At 42.9% G+C, this 23,023-nt stretch overlaps 1 protein-coding gene across 3 annotated transcripts in view; it reads left to right on the top strand.

The window, feature by feature from the left end:
* Grin2b (glutamate ionotropic receptor NMDA type subunit 2B) overlaps positions 1-23,023 on the top strand; it is a 436,141-nt gene that overhangs the window by 377,040 nt on the left and 36,078 nt on the right. For all 3 annotated transcript variants that reach the window (XM_029535630.1, XM_029535631.1, XM_029535632.1), the window contains 5 exons: positions 5,095-5,297; positions 6,039-6,210; positions 6,627-6,780; positions 10,483-10,608; positions 12,991-13,220. In XM_029535630.1, the coding sequence (XP_029391490.1) occupies positions 5,095-5,297; positions 6,039-6,210; positions 6,627-6,780; positions 10,483-10,608; positions 12,991-13,220 (885 nt within the window). The remainder of the gene's footprint in view (positions 1-5,094; positions 5,298-6,038; positions 6,211-6,626; positions 6,781-10,482; positions 10,609-12,990; positions 13,221-23,023) is intronic.

Here is a 23,023-nt window from a genome sequence, read left to right as displayed (position 1 = left end):
CAGCACAGAAAATATCAAATTTAAGGTATTTATCTGAGTATGCCCTCTGACATGAGTTGCTATGTATTCAATTGTCTACAAAGGTTTCTTCTTTCAGTCCTCCATCAATTTGGACTTTGGGGAAACACCATGAAAATTTAATTGTGGTTAAGACAGAAGAGTCTGTTGTACCAAAACCTCAGATATTGCCCTTCCTTGTTGGAGAAGCTGGGCAATAGGAAGAGCTCCTCCTTGACCATTATCTGCAGGCCATACTATGAAAGTCCCCATCCAGAGTGGGTCATGGGATCATAAAACTCTGTGTGAGACACAGAAACCAAGTCTCCCATTTTCTGAATAGGCAAAGCAAAGCCCCAAGAGTTTTAGAGATTTGCTCGTGTTCAGTGGAATCCTTTAGGGACCCACTTAGAACTTAGCTTAAGAGGACAAGGCACTGGCAATGCTTCAAAAAAAGAGAATTGAAGCCATTAAAGAAGGAAGGAAATAGCACAGCTTAGAGTGGCTTGGTTATTCTGAGTGAGGAGAGTTGGCCAGTGCAGGGTGAGCCAAGGCAGCGCTGATCTGTAGGATTTGACAATTTCATGGTGTCCGTGCTCAGTCCAAGCCACCAATGCCACCGAGCCATTTCCACGTGGAAAGAGATGAGTGTGTTGAGGTGCCTCTTGAGAGTGATGGAGTTTGGATAGCGGTGATCGTTAGGACCTTAGGAAAAGAGAACACTACTACTTCAGGAGATGGAGAACTCTCCACTTCAGGGGCTACAATTTCTTTTTTTAAGGTTCAGCTTTAAAAGGGGAGGGGAGGTCTCTGTGAAGCTTCTCTGTGACTTTTCCCAAAATGATCACTTCTACTCTGAATGCCAAAGTGTTTGTTAATCCTCCCCACGGTGGCAATGGCCAAGGCCTCACGTGATGCTGTCTGTCAAGTTGGCCTGCTCTGGACTGTCCTTGGAGGGTGTGCCTTTGTCCTACTATTTCTGGGTTGAGTTGGGAGAGCGTTTACAGCAGGCGCCCAAGTGAGTCAGCCTGCTTGACTAATGGTGCATGTAGTACCTACTTATCCTTCTTGATATCTTAGAAGTCAGCTACTCCTTCTGTAGAGGGAGGTATCAATGGGGAATGAATCCTACAGGTTAGCTGTGATGACAAATGAGATTATTAGACAAGTTCAGAGCCTGACACATTTCCACCCCCAATAAACACCATGTGGTCCTATTGTCTACCAATATTAAACCCAGTGCCTGCCACACACTGGTGTGTAATTTTTGTTGAATTGAATTGACACACAACATAGGTATGATCCAGTTAGTCTGGGAAAGGGTGTGTGAGAACTCTGGGAACACCTTATTGTTGGGGAAATGAGAATGGCGTATTTAATAAAAGTCAGGAGATCATAGAATTATAGGATCAGAACTGAGTTTTCCTGCTGGGGCATTGTGAACACAGAGCAGGGAGTGATCATCTGCGCCCTCCCTTCACACCATGTGCTAGACACTGTACATCTATAAATACATCATCTCTTATTACAATAGCTTTTATAGACTGCCATTGATTGAAATATCTCCTTTTCAGAACAGTTGCTTTTGGGGGAAAAAAAGAATGCTAGAGTTTGAGAATAAACACCATTGTATTTCACTCCATTCGGTTCCATCCATCATTCCAATTAATTTGCATCTCTTCAAACTCCATTCAACAATTTATGTGACGTCATCTGTCCTCACTGGGTTATTATTGTCTTCAATTTCTTGAACGCAATTTCAGTTTCTTCTTTAAAACACTATATAGGTCACTTCTAAGAACAGAGTCTCCTGACATGTCACTAAAGACCTCTCTCTGCACTGACACTGATTCATTAAACAATCCTTTCTCTTCTTTTCAGATATAGATTTTTAAAACCCCTTCTCGATCTGTCAAAGTATGCAGTAATCCGTATTGTAGTTCATCTTGTTCACAAGAGTGTCAGGGGAAACTTTGCCAAAGAGCTCTCCCCGCAGCATCGACCCTCCCAGATACATTAAGTCTGTTAGCAAAGAAAATGACGATGTTTTCTTACAATCTGTTCCTGGCTGACCTGGGTTGGGCATCCTTAAATCAGATGACTTTCTTTTCTGAGTCCATGACACTGAAGTTAATTTCATTGAGGTAGGCTAGAGTCACACACAGGCCTTGAACATATAGTCGACACATTTGGGCACAGTGCTAATGAGAGGGAGAAGTTGTTGAAATCCTTGAATGGACATTGTATGGCAAAGTCTTGAGGGGTGTGTGTGTGTATGTGTGTGTGTGCATGTGTGTGTGTGTGTGTATGTGTGTGTGTGTGTGTGTGTGTGTGTGAGAGAGAGATATGTGTGTTTATGTCAGCGTGTGCACATGTGCATGCATGTGTATGGGAGACTTAATACTTTTCTTATTTGCTCTCCACCTTACTTGAGACAAGATTTTTCACTGTATCTAAAGCTCTCAAGTCAGGCTAGGCTGCCTGGCCAGTGAGCTCTGGGGAATCCACCTGCTTCTGCTTCCCCAGAGGTGGGATTACATATGCATGCTGGGTATCTGAACACAGACCTTCATGTTTGTGTTGAAAGCATTCTATAACTAATCAAATCCATAGCATACAATAAGAAACCCACCTGGAAGCAATGTCTACAACAGACTCTCAGGGAATATCATGTGAGCCCAGAAGTCCCGCGGGAGTCACAGGATCCGCTAGGCTTCTCTAGCACTGGCCAATTGCATTAAAGACAGAAGAATACAATTGCATTTAAAAGAAAAAGAGACCAGAAGAACTTATTGGGGGAAGATGATGGTATTCAAAAATAGATAGATAGGTAGATAGATAGATAGATAGATAGATAGATAGATAGATAGATAGATAGTAGATAAATAGGCACTTTAAGGCTTTTCAACCTTTTCCTTATAATCAAACATGCATAGAATAATAAATATTCCTTTGGCTCCTGGAATAAACAAGCTTTCTTGGGAAAGGATCTGATTCAATGGCCCTCCAGGGCTGTGTCTTCTCTTGCCAAAGCGCTGTCTGAGGGTGTAAATATTTCCACATTTCTGGGAAGTCATTTGAAGCTAGCCTGGCCTTAGCAATACGAGGTGAACATATTTGCAACAAAATCAAGATCAATAGTTTATTCAAGATCAATAATTTATTGAAGAGCAAACAGTCTCCACTGTAGGTGTGTGTGTGTGTGTGTGTGTGTGTGTGTGTGTGTGCGCGCACACGTGTATATTTTGATTTGGGGACTGCGGATATGATATGTGGTAGAATATCCTCTCATGCTGCTAGGCAGTAGCAGTGAACCACATCTCTCACGCGCCACAAGAGCTACAAGATCACACAGGCAACCAACCAACACTCTATATAATACTGTGTTCCTACAGAGCTATGATGCTCTGTAGGTCAAGAGTGTACAATACATTTTAATCTTATAATTTATGATGGATTATTAGGTCATAATCCCATCAGAGGTCATGGCGCATCTATATATATATATATATATATATAAAGGAAAGAAAATACTGGCTTCAACACTTCCTTCTGAGCCTAGAAGCAAAATAGCTTAAAGGATAAAAACAAATCAGCTGCCCCAGAGTTAATGCCAGAGAAAAACTGAGCAAGTGCCAAGCAAAATAGTCTAGGACACAAAATCAATGCCCATGTTATGAAGATGTAATGAACAGGCGGTGGCTAGGGGGCCCTGGGAGTAAAGTGATCAGCATTGTGGGACAAGCTCAAGGGAGGAACTAACCACACTTAAATGCAGACAAAAGCAAAAACTCAGACGAGAGGGAACTTGAGTGGGCATTAGTATAGCAATCCGTGTCTGTCAGCTTGAAAGTGAGATTAATCTCATTTATTCCTGGAGTTATACAAACCAAATTGTTTCATGGGATTGGTCCCTCCCCTGCATCACCCTAACTACATGAAAGAAGTAGACTTGGATCATGCCTCATCTCCTTGAGACAACTGATGATGCTCAGTTATCAAAAAGTAAAATGACTTCTTTCCCCTTTAGGTTCTCCAGTACAGTAAGAACCTAGCAACAAAGCTGAATAGTTTCTACATAAAATCAGGAATGCAGGCCTCTGCCACAAGGCAGCTGAACCCATACATTTCTCCTGGTGACTGACAGCGGGTCTGCTGTAGGTGATTCAGAGAACTCGAACCTTTCACACTAGAGTCATAGTGATGGTGTTTCCTAGTGATGAGTGGTATCGTGGTTGTGGCCCCAAGTGGCTTCTCACAGAGACACTTATCCCTTTCGTACTAAGGTGTCTTCTTAGTCCAGCAGGTGCAACTAATTCTGCTTTGACACATGCATACATTGTAGTGTCTGTATCCATTCATATAAATGTTACCTTGTTTCGAATCAGAGATTCCAAGTTCCCAGAAAACTTCCCCGAGAACTCACATTACAGCTTAGAGGACGTCCAGCTTGTTCGTTTGCCACAGGCATTCTTTTATCTTTCCTAATAATTCTTTGTGATCTCGGGATTATGTTTCTCGTTATAGTTAAGTAAAACAAACAAACCCCACAGCTATGTGGCCCAGGAAAGTCAAGAACTACACAGCTTTTAGGGTGGGAGCTATGAGGTTGGGAAGATGCCCTGGCCATTACAGGTCTTCATTCAGTGCTGAATACATGAAAGGGTAAGTAATTGAAAGAATTACTTAGAGTAGCCCTTCTGAATCTGGGTGTCTTTAACCCTTTGGGGATTGAACTACCCTTTCACAGGGGTCTCTCTGAGACAATCAGAAAACAGATATTTATGTTCCAATGCATAACAGTATCAAAATTATGGCAATGGAATAACAGTGAAAATAATTTTGTGGTTTGAGGGGTCACCACAACATGAGGAGCCGAATTAAAGTGTTGCGGCATTAGGAAGGTTGAGACCTGCTGTTAGATGAAGTCGTTTTACTTTCAGCATATGTTCTAGAAACTATTCTCTCCATTGTGTTCTGTACTGGAATTGTTTTGCCCTTGCTTAACAGCTTCTAAGACGATTCGGAGAGGACCAGGAGAGGCTAGAAGACTATCTATGGCTTATGGCTGCTGAGTTCTTTGTTCTCTCTGTGCAGGTGGGGAAATGGAAAGACAAGTCCCTGCAGATGAAATACTATGTGTGGCCTCGAATGTGTCCTGAGACTGAAGAACAGGAGGATGACCATCTAAGCATCGTCACCTTGGAGGAGGCGCCATTTGTCATTGTGGAAAGTGTGGACCCTCTCAGTGGGACCTGCATGCGGAATACAGTCCCGTGCCAGAAGCGCATCATCTCTGAGTATGACGCCTCCCCAGATGGATGGGTCTAGTTGGCCCAGGAGAAAGTCAGATGTGCTGCTTGCTGACCTGGAGTTAGGCACCCTCTGAAATTCTTAGCTGCCATTGGGCTATAGGATCAATGGGAGTTCTGATCAAATGTGTGGCTCCATCTAAACCCCTGACTGGAGGGAATGACTGCCGTGTCAAGGTTCCTTTGAAAATGCTCAGCCTCAATGATTGGAATCTAAAGTTTACTGAGTTTTAACTTTCTTTGGGCATGGAAATGGGTTTCCTCTAAGCTAGTATTTTGAGAATTAGACCCATATTTGGAAATAATTCCACTTGATTTATGCTATAAAAAGTTGGGATAACAAGAATCTTTGATGAGGAGGGGAAGGAAAATATCTCAAAGGGAGACTGCAGAGTCTTCAAGGATCTGGTAGACAGTTTTCGTCTCAGTTCAGGTTTTGATTAAAACCATGAACTCAGTGGGAAAAGTTATGGAACTAAGCATGTAGGATACATGCCTTTTCCTTATCTATGTTATATTTCAATGGAAAACTGAAAAATGTGCTGTGATATGGTTCAGGTTACCGAGATAATTAAAAATACCACAGTTCTAGGTCTGTTCTCTTTCCTCACTTAGGAGTAAATTCTGTGGTGGGGGGAGGCTTGAGGTCGGAGTTTTAATGAAAAAAGTAATTTTTCCTTCTTGTACAAAGTCTTGCTTTGTTTGTTTGTTTTTTCTTTAACTGGGTAGGAATAAAACAGATGAGGAACCAGGCTACATCAAAAAATGCTGCAAGGGGTTCTGTATTGATATCCTTAAGAAAATTTCTAAGTCTGTGAAGTTCACCTATGACCTTTACCTGGTGACCAATGGCAAGCATGGAAAGAAAATCAATGGGACCTGGAACGGCATGATTGGTGAGGTAAGTATCGGGGGCAAGGTCATGGCAAAGTTGTTTCTGCTGTGCATTTAAGTTTTGCTTAAATATTGCTAAAAATTTGTCTTATGAATTTAATAAAATGTGGAATAGTAACTAGAGATGGAGCGATAACTCAGCCGGTAATGTGCTGCCTCATAATCATGAGGACCTGAGTTTGAGCCCCAGGCCACAAATAAAAATTCAAGAACAGTGATGTGTGCTTATAATCCCAGTGCCCAAAAGGCTCCCTGGAGTCTGCTGGCCAAATTGGTGAACATTAGGCCAACAACAGAGCCAAGAGGAGGTGAAGGTTATTCTAGAGAATGGTGCCCAAGTTACTGCTGGGCCATGAGAATTTTGCCTGTGATGGACCTGCCTTCCAGAATGTTCTGACCAGAGCATTGTGTCTTTCTCTTCAGGTGGTCATGAAGAGGGCATACATGGCAGTGGGATCACTAACTATCAATGAAGAACGGTCAGAGGTGGTTGACTTCTCTGTGCCCTTCATAGAGACTGGCATCAGTGTCATGGTATCACGCAGCAATGGGACTGTGTCACCTTCTGCCTTCTTAGGTAAACCATGTGTTTGCTGGCGGTGGAAAATAAACTCAAGGACAAGTAGACAGAATGAGAGACAATTGCAGGAAGTGGCTTGTTGGGTGTTTAATCCACTTGGGAGTACTTGGTTATTCTTAAACACACAAAAACATTAAGAGCACTCAGGAATCATTGAGGTATGAGGTCATACAAGCAAATACTGCCTGAATGGTCATCGGAAGCCACTTAGACCCCTCTTCATTCTTACTGTTCATTTGACCTTGAACAAATTTACTTCATCCAGGGACTTCCTTTTTTTCACCCACAGTATATGACAGAATATGGTTCTCAGTTAGTTGACCTCTGAGTCTTGTTTCTGCTGCAGCAACTTCTAAATTTAAATATCTTCTGTCTTAGTTACTATTTTATTACTCTATAGAGACACAATGACTGGGGCAACTCATCTAAAGGAAAGTCTTTCATTGAGGACTTGCTTACAAAGAGTTGATACATTATCATCACGGCAGGAAACAGATAGGCATGGTGCTAGAGCAGTAGCTGAGAACTTTACATCCTGATCCATAGGCAGCAGGCATAGACAGAGAAAGCCACTGGGCTTGTGGGCTTTTGAAACCTCAAAGCCCACCTCTAGAGACACACTTCCTCCAACAAGGCCATGCCTCCTCCAACAAGGCCACACCTCCTGATCCTTTCAAACAGTTTATTGCCTGGGCACTAAGCAGGCAAATACATGAATCTCTGGTGACCATACTCATTCAAACTACCACATCATCAAAAGACCTATTTACTTTTTCATTGTCTCCAAGAATTGAGCTTCGGACTAACACACACATAAATCCATCAGCATTGTCTGTTTCCATGTGAGCTTTTGAGATTTTGCTGGCCAGATCTCATCTGCCACTTCCTCGTACCTTCTTTTCTCACTGCCTTCCCCCAATACCATTCTTGATTTGCCTACTTTCTAGCATCACCCAAATGTAAAAAGCATTAGATATGATTGGAGACCGGGTGAGATGAGGCCACGACTTCAATTAGATGAGGTCTTCAGTGAGCTCATACCCATTTCTTGTGCTTTCCTTGCAGTGGCTATGGAGCTAGGGCTTGGAGAATAAACTGTCACCTTGAAACCAGAGCACTGGGCTAGAAGACAGGAAGCCTGGTCTGGTCATAAACAAGCTAAAAGTCTTTAGACTGTCATAATCACTCTGAGGGGAAGAAGGGGATGGAATGGGAATATTAGAAGAAACAACAACACACATTTATTTTCAACTCTGGACTTTAGGAATTAATCCACTTAATGTACCACTAAGTGGAATTATAGATACTTATGAAACTTTTATGTAAATTTTCCCTAAGTTTTTTTAAGTTTCTTAGCCAGTCTTCTTATTCATGATGAACCAAGTTCTGGTCCTTCTAATTTACATGAAATATTACTAGATGGTACACATTGAAGTGTTCATTTTTGTAGCTTCTGGGTATAACTTATTTGCAAGTTTCCTTTATAAGGAAGACTGAAACATTATAAGACATAAAGTAGGTTCTAATTTCACTTCTCTCGGTACAGCTAGGTAGACCTGGAATTTGGGGAATGTTAGGCAGAATATCTTCTTCCTGTGAGTGTCTGGAGGAGAATTTCATGTATTATAAGAGTAACAGATGCCAGATTTGCGGACTACCTGCCATGTATGCATGCTTTGCTTTATGAAATTATTGGTGTTGTTACTAGATTCATTGCTAGGCCTTGGAATCTTGGGTAAGTTAAGCATTTTTCAGGAGTTCTGTAATAAAACTTAGTCACGGTAGCCATCAGAGCCTGTGTTCTCGTCCACACCACAACTGGGAGCCATTGCGATGGACAGAGAGAACTAAGCAACACAGTATTGTGGGAAGTGCTACTCAAGGTTTCAAGATACCCTCAGTTCATAATCTGACTGCCACTTTCTATGTATGAAAGAAACTTGACCTCCTGTACTTAATTTTTTCCTCTGCAAAATAAATACAGCCATCTCATAATGAAGGGCCCATTGGAAGGATTAGGAAAAAAATGGTATATGGAGAAGCCCTTTATAAATTGTAAAGATCAATAATGATGTTTGGTACATTTGTTTACAGAAAGTTGCCCTAAGCTAGATGATGTGGGGGTGGGGTGGGGGGATGGGGTGAGATTACAAGTGTAAAGCTTTCATCCAATCCTCAGTCAATCATAAAAAAGTGGAACCAGGTAGGATTTTCACAGATTAGACTTAAGGGTGGAGGAGGTTTCCTCACTCCAGATGAAGTAGACTCAGATGTACCATGTAGGCTTGAGCCCCTGCTGCCTCTGAAAGGCTTTGTGCTTAACAGTTGGTATGGTAAACTCGGGGACTTTGTTAGGGGTATTTTTAAATTGATTAAGTGGTCTGGGCTTCTGTAGTCTCTTTGGGATTTCAATAATAAAGTAGGTTTCAGAGCGGGAAATATATTTCCCAATTTTCACCAATTTCCCCCTCTCTCAACTTTATCTTTAGTAATGACTTGGAAAAGGGGGAAACAGCGTGTTAATTCACCTATTATGAGTCTACAATGTGAAATGATAGCTAAAAAGGCCAGAACTATTTTTAGGACACAACTGAGGGGCACTGTATCTTGGGAGAGAACTAAGATCATTCTTTTGTGTCTAGGGAGTCATAGAGATGGCTTTTGGAATACTCAGCTAGGACAGGTTTAACAATGAAAGATGCTGAAGAAAACATGCACAGAGCATTCTTGTTCTCAAGTCTAGCATTAGCCCATTAACCACAGCAGTTAGTAAGAAGAGACAAACTGTAGCTGCTTTGTGATTCAAAAACGATGCCTATTCTCTTATTCCCTGCAAAATCTCCACTACTGCAGACACTGATATTCACTGTAGATGGGTTTTGTTTTACTTTTCTTGTTTTGTTTTGGCTTTTGGTTTCTTGAGATAGCGTTTCTTTGCCTATCCTTCTCTGTCCTAGAACTGGCTCTGTAGACCAGGTTGATTTAAGAGATCTGCCTGCCACTGTCTCCCAAGTGCTGGGATTAAAGGTGTGCACTACCTCTGCCTGATAGCTTAAAAAAAAACCTGATTGACTTATGTTCTCATACCCTAATGATATCTAGTATGATATCCCATAACAAAGTAAACTGAAAAAGTAAGTGCACCCTGTACCCTAAGGAAAGTGTGGGGACACAAAAGCAAATGGGAATGGTTAGTCAGTGCATGACAGCGTTGCTCAACTGACTCAACTCTAAAATCGTGCCTCCAAGAATTTGTTCACAAGACTCACAAGCGCTGTGGAAGACTTCTGAGCATTCCTCCCCCACCCCCTCCATGGTATAGCTATGTTGATGAGGACATGAAGTGAGTTGGTTTAATATTATTTACTTGTAGAATATCTACTCTTTGCAATCTCATTGAAAGATCCAGGTATGGTCCAGAGAGTAACAGAACCTGCCCCATAAGCCCATCAGGGCTCAGGAGCATGACGGGGTCTTTATGCATTTGAAACAAAATGGTCTTTACACGCGCACGTGGAGAATGGGCTGCTTGGGTGTATCTCATGTCTTCCTGACTCAACCCTGGCTCTCCAAGGGCACAGGACACACTTGTGGCTTGCTCATCTTAAAATAGGTGTTTGCAGAAGCAGATGATTATGGAAATGATGAGTTGTTTGTTCTCTGTTTTGACCCTGAGCACTGTTTTGCTTTCCTTCCCAGAGCCATTCAGTGCTGACGTGTGGGTGATGATGTTTGTGATGCTGCTCATTGTCTCTGCTGTAGCTGTCTTTGTCTTTGAATACTTCAGCCCTGTGGGTTACAACCGGTGCCTAGCTGATGGCAGAGGTAAGGCTACTTGCAACTCCTGCATCTCTGACTTTCCCCCTGACTGCACAACTCAGAACCATTATATCCATTGTTTGTTACATATATCCTCCCTACTTTCTGTGAGGATGGAGACGATTAGCATCTCTGATTGTCAGCATAGCAATGTTTTAGAAATGTGCAGTTAAAATGTGTGTTAGACTCTCCTTGTTCCCTTTGGTACATATTAGATCCAAGCCTGGTTCTGCCCCCTGGATCATTAAGGAGAAAGATTAATAACAGAGATGGTTAGGACATGCCTGGGCACTAGTTTTTAAACCATAATTTACAGGCAATTTGGAGGGAGGGGGATGTGGGGGGGAAAGGCACACACAGTAAGAATAAGAAAATTTAGAATACCTGAGGGCATATGAAGATTATCGTGGTCATTAGAGTTTCACACATTTGAAGAGGTCTCCACAGCATGTGTCTTTGGCCTGACCTCCTTCCCCTCCTAAGGAGTATAAAAGTATCATGTCTGAAGTAAAATGGACAAAGGAGACCATTTCTCACTTGTAGTTACTATAGGGTAGTCTCATTCACTGGGCAGGTAGGCATCAGCATAGACACACTAGCCACGTGCTTGAAGCACGTTTAATATTTTTGAAAAGTTCATCGGACTTCTAAACGAGTCATGGGAACCTGGTAAATATGAAGTTCCTCTCCAGAACTTCGTAAAAGTCCCAGGATTAAGAACTATGCCCATTTTAAATCTTCTTCTTCTAGAATTCTAGTTATTCTATAATGTACCTCCAAGAGGACAGATTCTTAAGCTTAGATACTAATAAGAATTGTATATGGGGTACTTAAAAGGCAAAGGGGCTTGGACCTAGAATACTGATTTACAAAACCTGGAATGCGGCTTAGACACTGTGTGTTTCAAAATAGTGGTTATTTACCTTGGTCTTATTAGAATGACCAGATTTACTGTGTATCTGTTTATCTAGGGTGGTTGGCATGCAACAGCGTTCAGTCAATATGTGGGATTCACAGTCCAAACTGATAGCTATTGCTTCATCAATGAACTTCCAAGTGATGCCCTACCTTATATTTTAGTGTGTTTTCTAAAGGTGGAGTTTTACATGTCTCCACAACAAGCCATTGACTTACCACCCGTGCTAAAAGTTAGCCTGAAGCAGGGATCTATCTTCCATCCTGAAAGGTACTTGTAAGTGAACCATCTAGGGCTCCTGTAAGTATAGACAAAAGTCAACATTGTTAAGAGCTGAAGATAATGCAGACTGCCCTCCACCCTGAGAAAAATAGAAAGCCAGAGCAGCAATTCAGATTTACAAATACCGTACAGGAGTTTATGATCACTCCTGTAACCTTACAAAGCTTCTCTTACAGAGGAATTCAGCACTGTTCCACTCTAAATGTCAAGTCTCCTTAGAGCATCACAGTTTGCAAAACTTTGCTTTGTAAACAACTTCCTACTTATACATCTGTTGTATGAAATCAAGTCCACATGCACAGGTGTTTGTGCACAGCTCAATAAGATCAGCATGTACAGTCACTGATGATGTGGTTGGCTGAGCACAGATTGTCAGGATCCCAGCAAACATCCCAAGACCTTTATTAATATGTTGGAAAACTCTGTGGGCAGATATTTGTTTCTCCAGTGGAAGTATGCACAAAGATCCAAATAGTACATAAGGTCACTCCCTTCCCAGTCAGGGACATCAGACAAGTTATCAATCATGTATAGACAGAAGCCCTAAGATTAGACTGAGGGACATCTATCAAGAAGAGCTACATTTTTGTTATAGATGTACATGGTCAGGCCAAGAGTCTATGGTCTCTTCTCTGAGCTTCCTTGTACAGAAGCCAGTGCTGCATTTGGGAAGGGTTGGCATTGGAGGAGCTAGGGGCTAGAAGAAGAATAAAACTTAGCCAAAAGAACCCTCACCCATCCAACATCGGCGTGTGGAGGTCTATGGCAGTGGTAGAAAGGGGCCTCACATTATTCTTGCTGATGTCTTGGAAATTAAAGTATTTCCTTGGTAGATACAATGGTAAATTTTAAGAATAAAGGTCAATGTGACCATAGAAGGATAGTTTACCATTGTTTCCCGAATGTATGTGATGTAGATGGTCTCATATATGAAGACAGGAAGAGTTTTAGTTGGCAAAAGACATCAACACATGCCAGGCCTCTGGTGTTGTCTCTAAGAAACCCTCTTCTGCCTTTCTCAGCTCCCAGAGGAGACACAGGATCTTGACCTGTAAAGCTGTCATTTGAATGGTGCAATGGAGAGGTTTCCTACTCTTGCCAGGGCCTTTTCGGCTCTGGGAACTTGTAGATCAAAGCAGATCCAGTGATTCAAGCTTTACCTTCTCTCCCCGTCTTTTGTATCATACCAGAGCCAGGCGGCCCATCTTTCACCATCGGCAAAGCAATTTGGTTACTCTGGGGTCTGGTGTTTAACAACTCCGTACCTGTGCAGAACCCAAAGGGGACCACCTCCAAGATCATGGTGTCAGTGTGGGCCTTCTTTGCTGTCATTTTTCTGGCCAGCTACACTGCCAACTTAGCCGCCTTCATGATCCAAGAGGAGTATGTGGACCAGGTTTCCGGTCTGAGTGACAAGAAGGTAAGAGACCCATTTAAAACCTTCCATCTTTTTCTATGCCATCCTGAGCCATACTTAGAAGTTCTCATGAAGCTGGTAATTTTCTAAATGTTTAGAGTCAACAGCTCTGTTTTGTGTTTCCTTCGATTGGGACATGGGCTCAGAAGCCGGATTCCCTACCGAATTAATACTCCTTCATGCTTGCCTTCGGATTCGTAAAAGGTTGTCACAAGGGCGCCCTGGGCTGCAAATGAGGGGCTTGGTACACTAGCAGGTTCTCTGAGTACACAGCAGCTCTTGTTGGATGCAGTTGGGTGGCCTCCCAGCTCAGGGATGCCTATGTGCTGTATTATTAGAGGGCTGCCCCTGGGTACCCCACTGGGGATGCTAGAGCTTTACAGCCCTTTTTCTTCCTGGTGGGGTTTGGCTGTGGGCTCTCTCTTTGTTTCTCCGCACACTCGCGTGTTCCTAGGACTGAACCAGAGGGTTGTTCACTTTGTATCTTGACAAGAAGTGCTATTTAATACATGATTGTCCCCTGTGTGGTACTGATGAGTGGGTTGCCCCCATACTAATTGTTGTCCTCCCTACCCACCTGGTATTGGAGAGAGGAGGGGAGGTACATACTGTTTTCCATCCTTCCTGGCTAAGGGGTACAAAAGCTGCTCTAAACATATAGGACCATGTAGGTCAGCCTGAAGCACACCAGTTTCCAGGGGCAATTTGTCCCCTGGAAATCCTACAACCATAATGCCCAGAGACTGGAAGGGCTGGGTTTTATAGTGTCTGGGAAAGTTTGAGGCCAAAGCACTTTGCATTGTTACATTTACTGCACATTTTTTATTTTTTGACTCTTTAATATTTAGAAAGTGTGACTTTCCATTTCCACTTCCAGGATGAAGTTATAAGAGTGGATGTGTTTTTAGACCAATGGGTAATGCTTTCTCACATGGGTGGGGATCGTGGAGAGAAGGTATTGTCTTGATTCAGGGGGTAGTTTCTCCATCCACGACTCTTCACTCACCGAAAATTCTCAGAAGTGTATGAGAAAGTAAAACCATTCCTCAAGGGGATTTTATGGTGTTTTGTGTGTGTGTGTGTGTGTGTGTGTGTGTACATATACGTTTCTATATGTGAGCACATGTGCATATTTGCATGTGAATATCTGTGTGTGAAAGAGAGACACACGAATACACATGATTTTAGTTTATCTGATTTGTCTTTCTTTTAACTTTATTTTTCTTCAAATTGTTAAATTAATTTGCTTTATTTTTATTTAAACTGAGAAATGTCTATCCTTGTATGGCCTACTCCCTTCCTAAAGCGTCACATATTCCTCTGACTCATAATTTATTATACATTTATTCATATGTTCATCCATTTAGTACTTGATTCCTTTTTAGACCTTCCTCTTGCTTTTGGTTCCATCATCGGCATCCTCTGTCATTACGGTACTAACTAGATTTGGAATTACCATCATTCCTCCCTCCACGCTACCAGGCTTTACCATTGCTTTCACTGAGGTAGACCACACCTACCAAAACTCATGGCTGTACCAGAATCTTGCAGGGCTCTGCTGCCAAGCACAGACTTGTCTGAGATTTGGTACTCAGCTGGTGCATCAACATGTGGCCAAATCATGGGAACATGTCACTGATTTCTAATAGGTGTAGTGAATCAAATTCCCAAGCATGAATTGTGCATATGTGCCAAGTTCATGCCTCTATCCATCAACATGGCAATGGTACGGTGGGTCACAGGTGACACATGACTGTAACCTACTGTATCTGTCTTACTGTTTTCTTCATATGTCTCTGAAAATCACTCCTAACACTGAATGTATCTCTCTCACACCTTCATTTCACTCAGACCCAACTTGTAATGTATTTCTATTTGAACTAAAAATAGTTAAGATGGGATGGGGCGTGTTTCCCTTCCCTAATGGCCATCCTAGGCTACTTATAGCAGAGAAAATATGAATCTGTCATACTGTTGTTTTCAAAGAAATTAGATCACATCAGTAATTTTACATATAAGTAATAATCTTACATATAATAAGTAATTTTAAATATAGTAAACATAGCTGATTGATCCCCCAATATAGCTCTTCTGACCTTTATTAACAGCCATTAGCTCTCCAGTGTTTCTGGCTAATGCTTGCATCCTGAACTCTAGGCATTCTTAACTCTCCATCATTTTTACCACAGCTCTATACAGGCATCTGCTTGGGAAATTGCTCTTGCCAGTGCTCAATTACTCCTACCTAAAGCTCAGATTAGACACCCTTTACTTGTGGAACTCCCCCAAGCTCATCTGGGCAGCTCGCAGCAGGCTCCATTTCACCACAGTTATTTAGGCTTTTATTATGACACATCTGCCACGGTCTGTACAATAATATGAAGACTTGTGCATAGTAGTGTTTCTATTTGACTCTGAATGTTACAGTGATATTATTTGCTCATTACTAGGGCCAAAAAAAAAAAAAAGGAAAAAAAGAAAAGAGAAAGAAAGGAGGAAGGAAGGAGGGAGGGAGGGAGGGAGGGAGGGAGGAAGGAAAGAAGGTCCACTTGAAAGTGGAGAAAGAATCCATGTATTTAGAAGCTTTCTGTGCCCACAGTGGATGCAGCAGCAAAGCCACAACACAGCAGGAGCCTTTAACAGCTGTTTGATCTGGAAATGATTGAAAATGGTTATCTGATGGATTTCAGAACAGCACAAATGACAAACTAGTAAATTATAAGCATCCTACCAGAAAGTGTCAACATAATCTACATAATTATAGAAAACATTTAGGTAACTAATGACATATGACTGCACACGAGTGTCAGGAACAGTTATAAAAATCACAGGAGAGTGTTGTGAAAGTGTACTTAAAATGTCAAAATTCATATCAGCTTTACTTCAAAACACCTAAAGAAAACAAAATCTCGGAACCGGCATGGGTAGTGTGTGTGAGGAGGCATGTTATTTGAATTTAGAAAAGGGGAAATGATGTATACATTGAAACAATGTTACTGAGCGTCGAAATGGGATGATTTGTAAGATTTCTTTTCAATGAAGTTACTTTTGCCTCCGTCAAGGCAAGCAGCGTTTACAGCGGAGAAGGGGACTGAAGCTTCTTCAGACTGTTGGTTGCCCATATCATCTGTGTCATGTCAAATCAAAGGCTAAGCATCTCGGAGTGGCAATGGGGAGAGAGGTGGCTGTGGCTCTCATAGTAGCTTTAAGACAGCCCTTAATATTTGGGCGGGGAGGGGAGGAAGTGATGCCTGAAATTTCATTGTTATTGATAGGACACCTGCTCCTGCTGCATGCCCGCCCTTTGATTGTCCTGCACGCCAGCGAACCCCAAACTACCATGAGATATAATGAAATGTAGGCGGGCCAACCTTCTGACAGCCCTACTGTACCTCCCTCAAACCCCCAGGTGGGAAGGGGGAGTAAAGAGTTAGCTCCATGCTTTCCACTGAGCAAGGAGCCCACGGCACTTGTTCTGATGTTTCTCACCTATCCAGATGGATGTTCCATTCCGCTGTCTGCCAAACATAGTCCAAAAGGGAAAGGCATCCACCCACCAGTACTTGCTGGATACTAGGTACATTCTCTTCACTGCATACGTGTGTGCTATGTGTGTAATCTTTCACCCAGGTGTGACCATCCCCATTTCCCATAAGGGCACCGCAGCTCCAAGATGCCTAGAAATTTCCTTGAGGTTATAGCCAAGGTTGAAGCCATGAGTATTTGATTCTGAAACCATTTTCCTAGGATGTTTCCCGTGTAGGGGGAATCCCAGGCAACATTATAACATAGATGAAGACTAATGTACTAGTTTACTTTTTTATTACAGTGACAAAGTAACAGAAGGAGCTTAAGGGAAGGAAGGAAGGATTACTCCAGCTCATGGGATGGAATATGGTCATCATGGAGGCACGGTATTAAGAGTATTAGATATTTGTCACACTGCTCCGGCACACTGGAGCAGAGAGAACGTACATGAGGTAGGGCCCAACTATGGAGCTTCAAGCCCTGCCCCCAACAACTCACTTTTCCCAAAAAGGCATCATTTACTAAGGATCCCCAAAACACTGAGATCCTTGGGGATCTGTTGAAGCAAGTGATCCTATGGGAACTACTTCACATTTTCTTTCTTTCTTTTTTTTTTTTTTTGGTTTTTCGAGACAGGGTTTCTCTGTGTAGCTCTGGCTGTCCTAGAACTCACTCTGTAGACCAGGCTGGCCTCGAACTCAGAAATCCGCCTGCCTCTGCCTTCCAAGTGCTGGGATTAAAGGCATGCGCCACCACATCCAGCCTACTACTTCACATTTTCACCACAACAGTTCATATGGCCACCCCTGATTCTACTCTAGCGAATTCTTCTTCAGTTCTCTACCCTTTCATTAACTGGCTGTTTGGGGTCCACTTAGCTTTTATGCGTAGTAGCTCTGTTCTTACTACTGCCGATAAAGATCACCGCTGTTATTCTTACCAATGATGCTTCGGCGCTATCTTGGCTAAAGCTCTTTTCGGCGCCTTTTAAGCCAGGCATAATGCCAAACACATTGCAGAGATAGTCTTGTGTAATGGTATCGTTAATATCCTCATTCGTAGATGAGGCAATTGAAGCTAAGAGGTTAAGTAACTTGCCCTTACCATATTCTCAGACGCCTGTCGCCCCCACCAGTGCACCACGCTATTTAGAACATGATGCTTTCTCTAGTTAAGCACCCCTTCCCTGCCTCCCCTGGATACCTTATCAAAGTTTAACAAGCTTAATCGTTTCCCTGCACTAAAAAATTAAGCTATCTACTTAATTAAACCATAATAATTAGATAGCATTCTAACATTTGCACTTGTTTGATAAATCTTTCAGAGGCATCAGTGAAATAGACAATAACAGTGATTTTTAGTACTTGGGAGGGCTAATAGCTTTCAGATTGACATTAGCCTGGGCATTAAGCGACCCTGACCTTTAAGCCATTGTTGGATGGCAGCAAGTGGTGCTGCGGATGGAGGCAGAGGCGATGAGGTTGGGTTTAAGGAAGCTTGCAGGGAGATGGCTATGTGGCTACTGGGCTCTCTGAGATATCTGGCTACATTCTGCTCCACACATTCCTAGCACCACTGTGACGTCCTCAAGTGACATTTTGTAGTTTATTTCCGGAAGGATCTAGAAAAGTTTTGCTGACAACCTGCTCATGTATGCAGACAATAGCAGCCATAGGCAAGTGTTCTAGCCAAGGGCAGTCTTCAGCCCTGCCTGCAGCCCCGGGAAGAACAATAAAGATGGCCACATAACACCTAAGTGAGTACCCCTTGGCTCTGCTCCATCAACCACGAAGCTGGGTGTCTGAGAACCTGTCGTGAACCTGGGTTCACAGGCTCTGAACCCTACTGTGTCTCTGTTTGGCATGAAAGCAGGTAAGGGTTTAAACATCCTCTGCCAGTCTCAGGTTGAAATTTAATTGACATTGTAGCAGTATTAAAATGCAATGAGGTTATGAGGGCTCTGCCCCAGAACAGACTCACATTGCATTATTGGAAGTGGGCTACTTGCTGTAAGCCTGGTTTTGTTGTGAATGTGAGCTCAGTTCCTTCAGCTCCCTGGCTCTGGTCTTCTTGCTTTCTTTTGCCATGTGCACCGGCTTCCTCACAATGTAATGCTGGCCTGCTTTTGAGGCAGCCCAAAGGCCTCTGCCAGATGCTGGTAACACATCCCAAACTTGCTGGCCTCTGGAAGAGTGAAGAATAGACTTCTTTATAAGTCACCAGGTCCGTAATATTCTGCTATAGTGACATATAGTGGGTGGAGACAGTAGGGTATGGTTATCAAGCCAACACACAAACAAACAAACAAGCATACAACCCTAAGGGAGGGCGGTTTGCTGATGTGCATTTTCATCAGGCTACTATCCCGAAACAACCGGATGTCAGTGAGTTTATGTGAAGAAATGGGGCCATGGTTACTATTCTACAAATGTATTTTGCTTGCTCTATTAACTTTAGACTGAAAGCCAGCAGGAGACAGCTCAAACCAGATCTGGCACACCCTGGCTCTGGCCAGGACCATCTTGGTCAAATCATGGAGTCCTAGGCTAAGAATAGCATAGGAGAAGTGTCAGGCATGATGAACGAACCAGGTCACTAGCAATGAGGGCCTAGGCTGGACATCCAGGTACACACAGAGTCCAGGCACGAGAGTCTTCCAGGACTGTCAAGAAGCATGTCATCTTTTTATAAAAACAAAAACTAAAACAAAAACAAAACAGTCTTTAAATTTTTTGATAAAGTATTATTTGTTTATTTATTTGTTTGTTTATTTTTTATTTAAAGCCTGGGTTTAAATAAATGCCTGGCTCCCAACTCATTATGTTGCAGAGGAGACTCGCCTTGAACTTGTGACCCTCCTGCCTCCACCTCCCAAATGCTAGGATTGTAACACCCAGAAATGTGTCCTCTTGGAAAACCTGATAGACAGCAGGCCTTCTGGAAATGGCAAAAGAATAGAAGTGCTCACATCCTGGGAGCAGATGGAGTACAAAATGCGCAGGGCTAGGGGAGGAACATCTGCCTCTTTTTTTTTTTTTTTTAACCTTAACTGTCAGAGTGAATCCAATGCATTTTATGGACCACTGTCCTACTGCAAGCCCTCCTTTCTCTTGTCAGGGCAACCCCTGTTCATATGGGTCCAGAACATATCCTAAGCTCTTGGATAAGCTCAGGGCTGCCCACTAGGGCCAGCTATTACCACTTGCATAGTTTTGTTTAAGCTTGAATCTGCATGTTTCTTAGGAAACAACCTTGAGTCCTAATTCCAGGGCCTGTCTTCACTGGGACAGGAAGTCTGTGAGCTCCGTTGGGATTTAGGAATGGCCACATTCAAGATCCAAGCTACAGATGAACCAATATTCACCACTGGGCTGCCATGAGGGCTCCCACAACTCCTTTCTCTCCGTTTCTGTGTGCCCTTCCACACATCACCCCAATAGCGATAGCGGCCTTTCTTCTAACACCCAATGACTTCTCACCCTGGATTCCTCATCCCTGACTCTCGTCATTCCAGTGGGTCACTGAGGAGGCAGGAAGGTGTCATCAAAAATCCACATCTACAATCCAACCTTTACATTCAGTGAATTCTGATCCAATTTGGGAAAGAGGGTCTTTGTAGACATAACTTAAGACTTTGAAGTAAGATCATCCTCTCTTTGGTTGTCAAGGTAGGTATTTAATGTGGCTGATAATAGTGACCCCTATAAGCAAAATGCATAGTTTTTTGGCACATATGAGGCAGAGAAGGCCACATATGGATGAAACTGAGATTGAAGGGGCACACACAGGTAGATGACAGAGCCATTAAAAGCTGGAAGAGGTGAAGTCTCCCCTGGACCTCTGAAAATATTATGGCACAACTGACAGACTGTGTAACTTATGGGAAGAGATTTATGCCCGAGGTCTCTTGTTTGGTAGCAACAGGAACTTAGCACAGAGTCATGGATGGCTCTTTCTAGAGTCTGCGTTTTGAGCTGGTATTTTGCCCTTGAGATTTGGGGTCTTCTCTTCCTTCTCCCAGCTCCTGTATTCAGCCCTATGGCCCTGTCCTTATGAAACCAGTATTTCTCACAGCAGGATTTGATCCTTCTTTGTGTAGAATCCACCGACTTTGCACTGTAGATTGTCAGGGAGATGGGTTACACCGAGAAGGCCTTTTCTTTGCTGGTACCTTTTAGGGCAACAGGATCCTCAAGGACACCGTGTGCTCCTGCTTTTTTGACCTTGAGCCTGACTAATGCCATTTTCTTCCCATATGTTCTGTGTACAATCTTCTGCAAGGCCTGTTGTGAGGACACTGAGAAAAGTGACTGAAGGCTTGTTTCTGTAAGACTGATGTATCACCTTCACGGTTTCTTTGTCGTAAAAACTGTTCTTAATGCACTAGTTTGGAGCATGTAGTTTATGTCCTAGACTTGGAGTGAACTTCTTTTGGTCTTAAGTGCATGTAACTCCTCCTAATCAGAATCACAGGAATCCATGCATTCATGTACACACACACACACACACACACACACACACACACACACACACACACATCTGTGTAAAGAGCATAGGTCTCCTATGTATAAAGAATGAAAGTCAAAGCATGTGGTCTCTCTCACCCAGAAAAAAAGACCATAGCTTTGTTTCACTCAGCTGACATTAGTGGAGCCATATTTTCAAAAAGTAAAGTGTTGTGAAACTAAAGAAGGAAGGAAAAGAGGGAGTGAGGGAAGGAGGGAGGGAGGGAGAGGGGAGGGGAGAAGATGGTTGTTGCCAGCAGAGGGGTAGGGGAGGGAAGAAGAGGCTGAGGAGACAACCCATTTGAACCTAGTCTTGGGCTAGATCCACAGAAGTCAGCCTTCAGAAGGCTATCCTTATGCTAGATGACCAGAGGCTCCCAGGAGCTGGAAATTTTGAAATGTAATTATGCAAATTAGCATTAACTTGCCCTCAGTGTTTTCCCACCTGAATAGAACTGTACTTACACCAAAAGGCAGCAAGCAGCTCCCACTCGTAATGGAAGCTCACTTATGCTTGCTGGTCTCGGTGGGAAAAGCTGCAAGTCCCATTCTCAGCCTCGGGGTCACTGAGCATGTCTGTGATTTCCATGTGGAGTGGGATCTGGCCCCAGCTTGGAGTGACCTCTGGGGCTTCTGTGGAGACAAGTCTCGAGTTCTCAGAGGAGACAATTGTTCTGTTTAGCTGTCCCTTACAAACAATTTCTTCCTTCTGAGGTTTATTTACATGAAAGAGAAATAAGCCAGTTCTCCAACATCCTTTTCTCTCTGATTAAAAACAAAAATTAAAAATAATTGTTGTAATCCAGGGAGACTGAGCTTACTAAATCTCAGCTTGTGGGTAAAAACGTATTAAGAATTGGTGCTTCCCTTCTGAGTAACTAGGTTTGAATCCTCGGAGACAAATTAACGCAGCATGAAAATTTATCTGTGGCCTAAGGCATCAATCCTAGACTCAGGCTCTATAGATGTCAGAATTATATTCACAGTCAAAGTCAGCGCCCGGGTGGAGTCTGGTTCTTTATGGATGCTTCAGCCTTGCCAACTTCTACATGCGCCCAGCTACGATGGCGACAAGAGTGGCGAAGGTTCTCAGCGAATTGTGTGCAGCCTGCTAGTTTTTGGAGTCTTTCTGCCTAGCTGGGCATCTGCAAGGGGCAGTGGGGACCCAGGACCACCTGGCACTGGGAAAGCCCAGGTATTTCATTGACAATGCCGTGTTGAGATTTCCTTTCCAGCAAGGGTCATGGAGAATCTTTTAAAAACAACTCACACCCTGTAAACACCACAGTCTAAGACTTTTCCACTGTCCAGTTTTGGACAGGAACCTTCATTCCCACCTTCAAGGGCACAGGTTCCAGGCCAGTTCCATCCCCAAAGCAGCAAGGGAGGAGAAGAAAATGAGCAGTTAGGCTCTCTGGCAGATGAGGCAGCTCCAGTTTGCAGAGAAATCGTGAAAAGATGCACCCTCCTCCCTCCCCAGCCTTCGCTTGTGCGGGTTGTGCATACTTCCCTTTACTTTGCTAATTTCAATAGTTATGTTGGTTTTACTTGAATGATTCATGTTTAGGGGAGAAAAAAAAAACCTTAAATTTTTGTTTCAACTTCTCCTGCAAATAAAAACAATAAATGAAGTGGCAGATGTAAAAAAAAAAAAAAAAAAAAAAAAGAAAAGAAAGTTGTTTCTTACTTGAATATCGCAGGACTTACACTGCAGAGTCCATCCATGTGCTGACATATTTTCTTGTACACATGGGGAACTGAGTTCAGTTCCCC

Source organism: Mus pahari, chromosome 2 (genome assembly GCF_900095145.1).
Source record: "Mus pahari chromosome 2, PAHARI_EIJ_v1.1, whole genome shotgun sequence".
Classification (NCBI taxonomy): Eukaryota; Metazoa; Chordata; class Mammalia; order Rodentia; family Muridae; genus Mus; species Mus pahari.
Note: the sequence above shows the minus strand (reverse complement) of the source record. Positions and strands in the feature narration are given on the sequence as shown.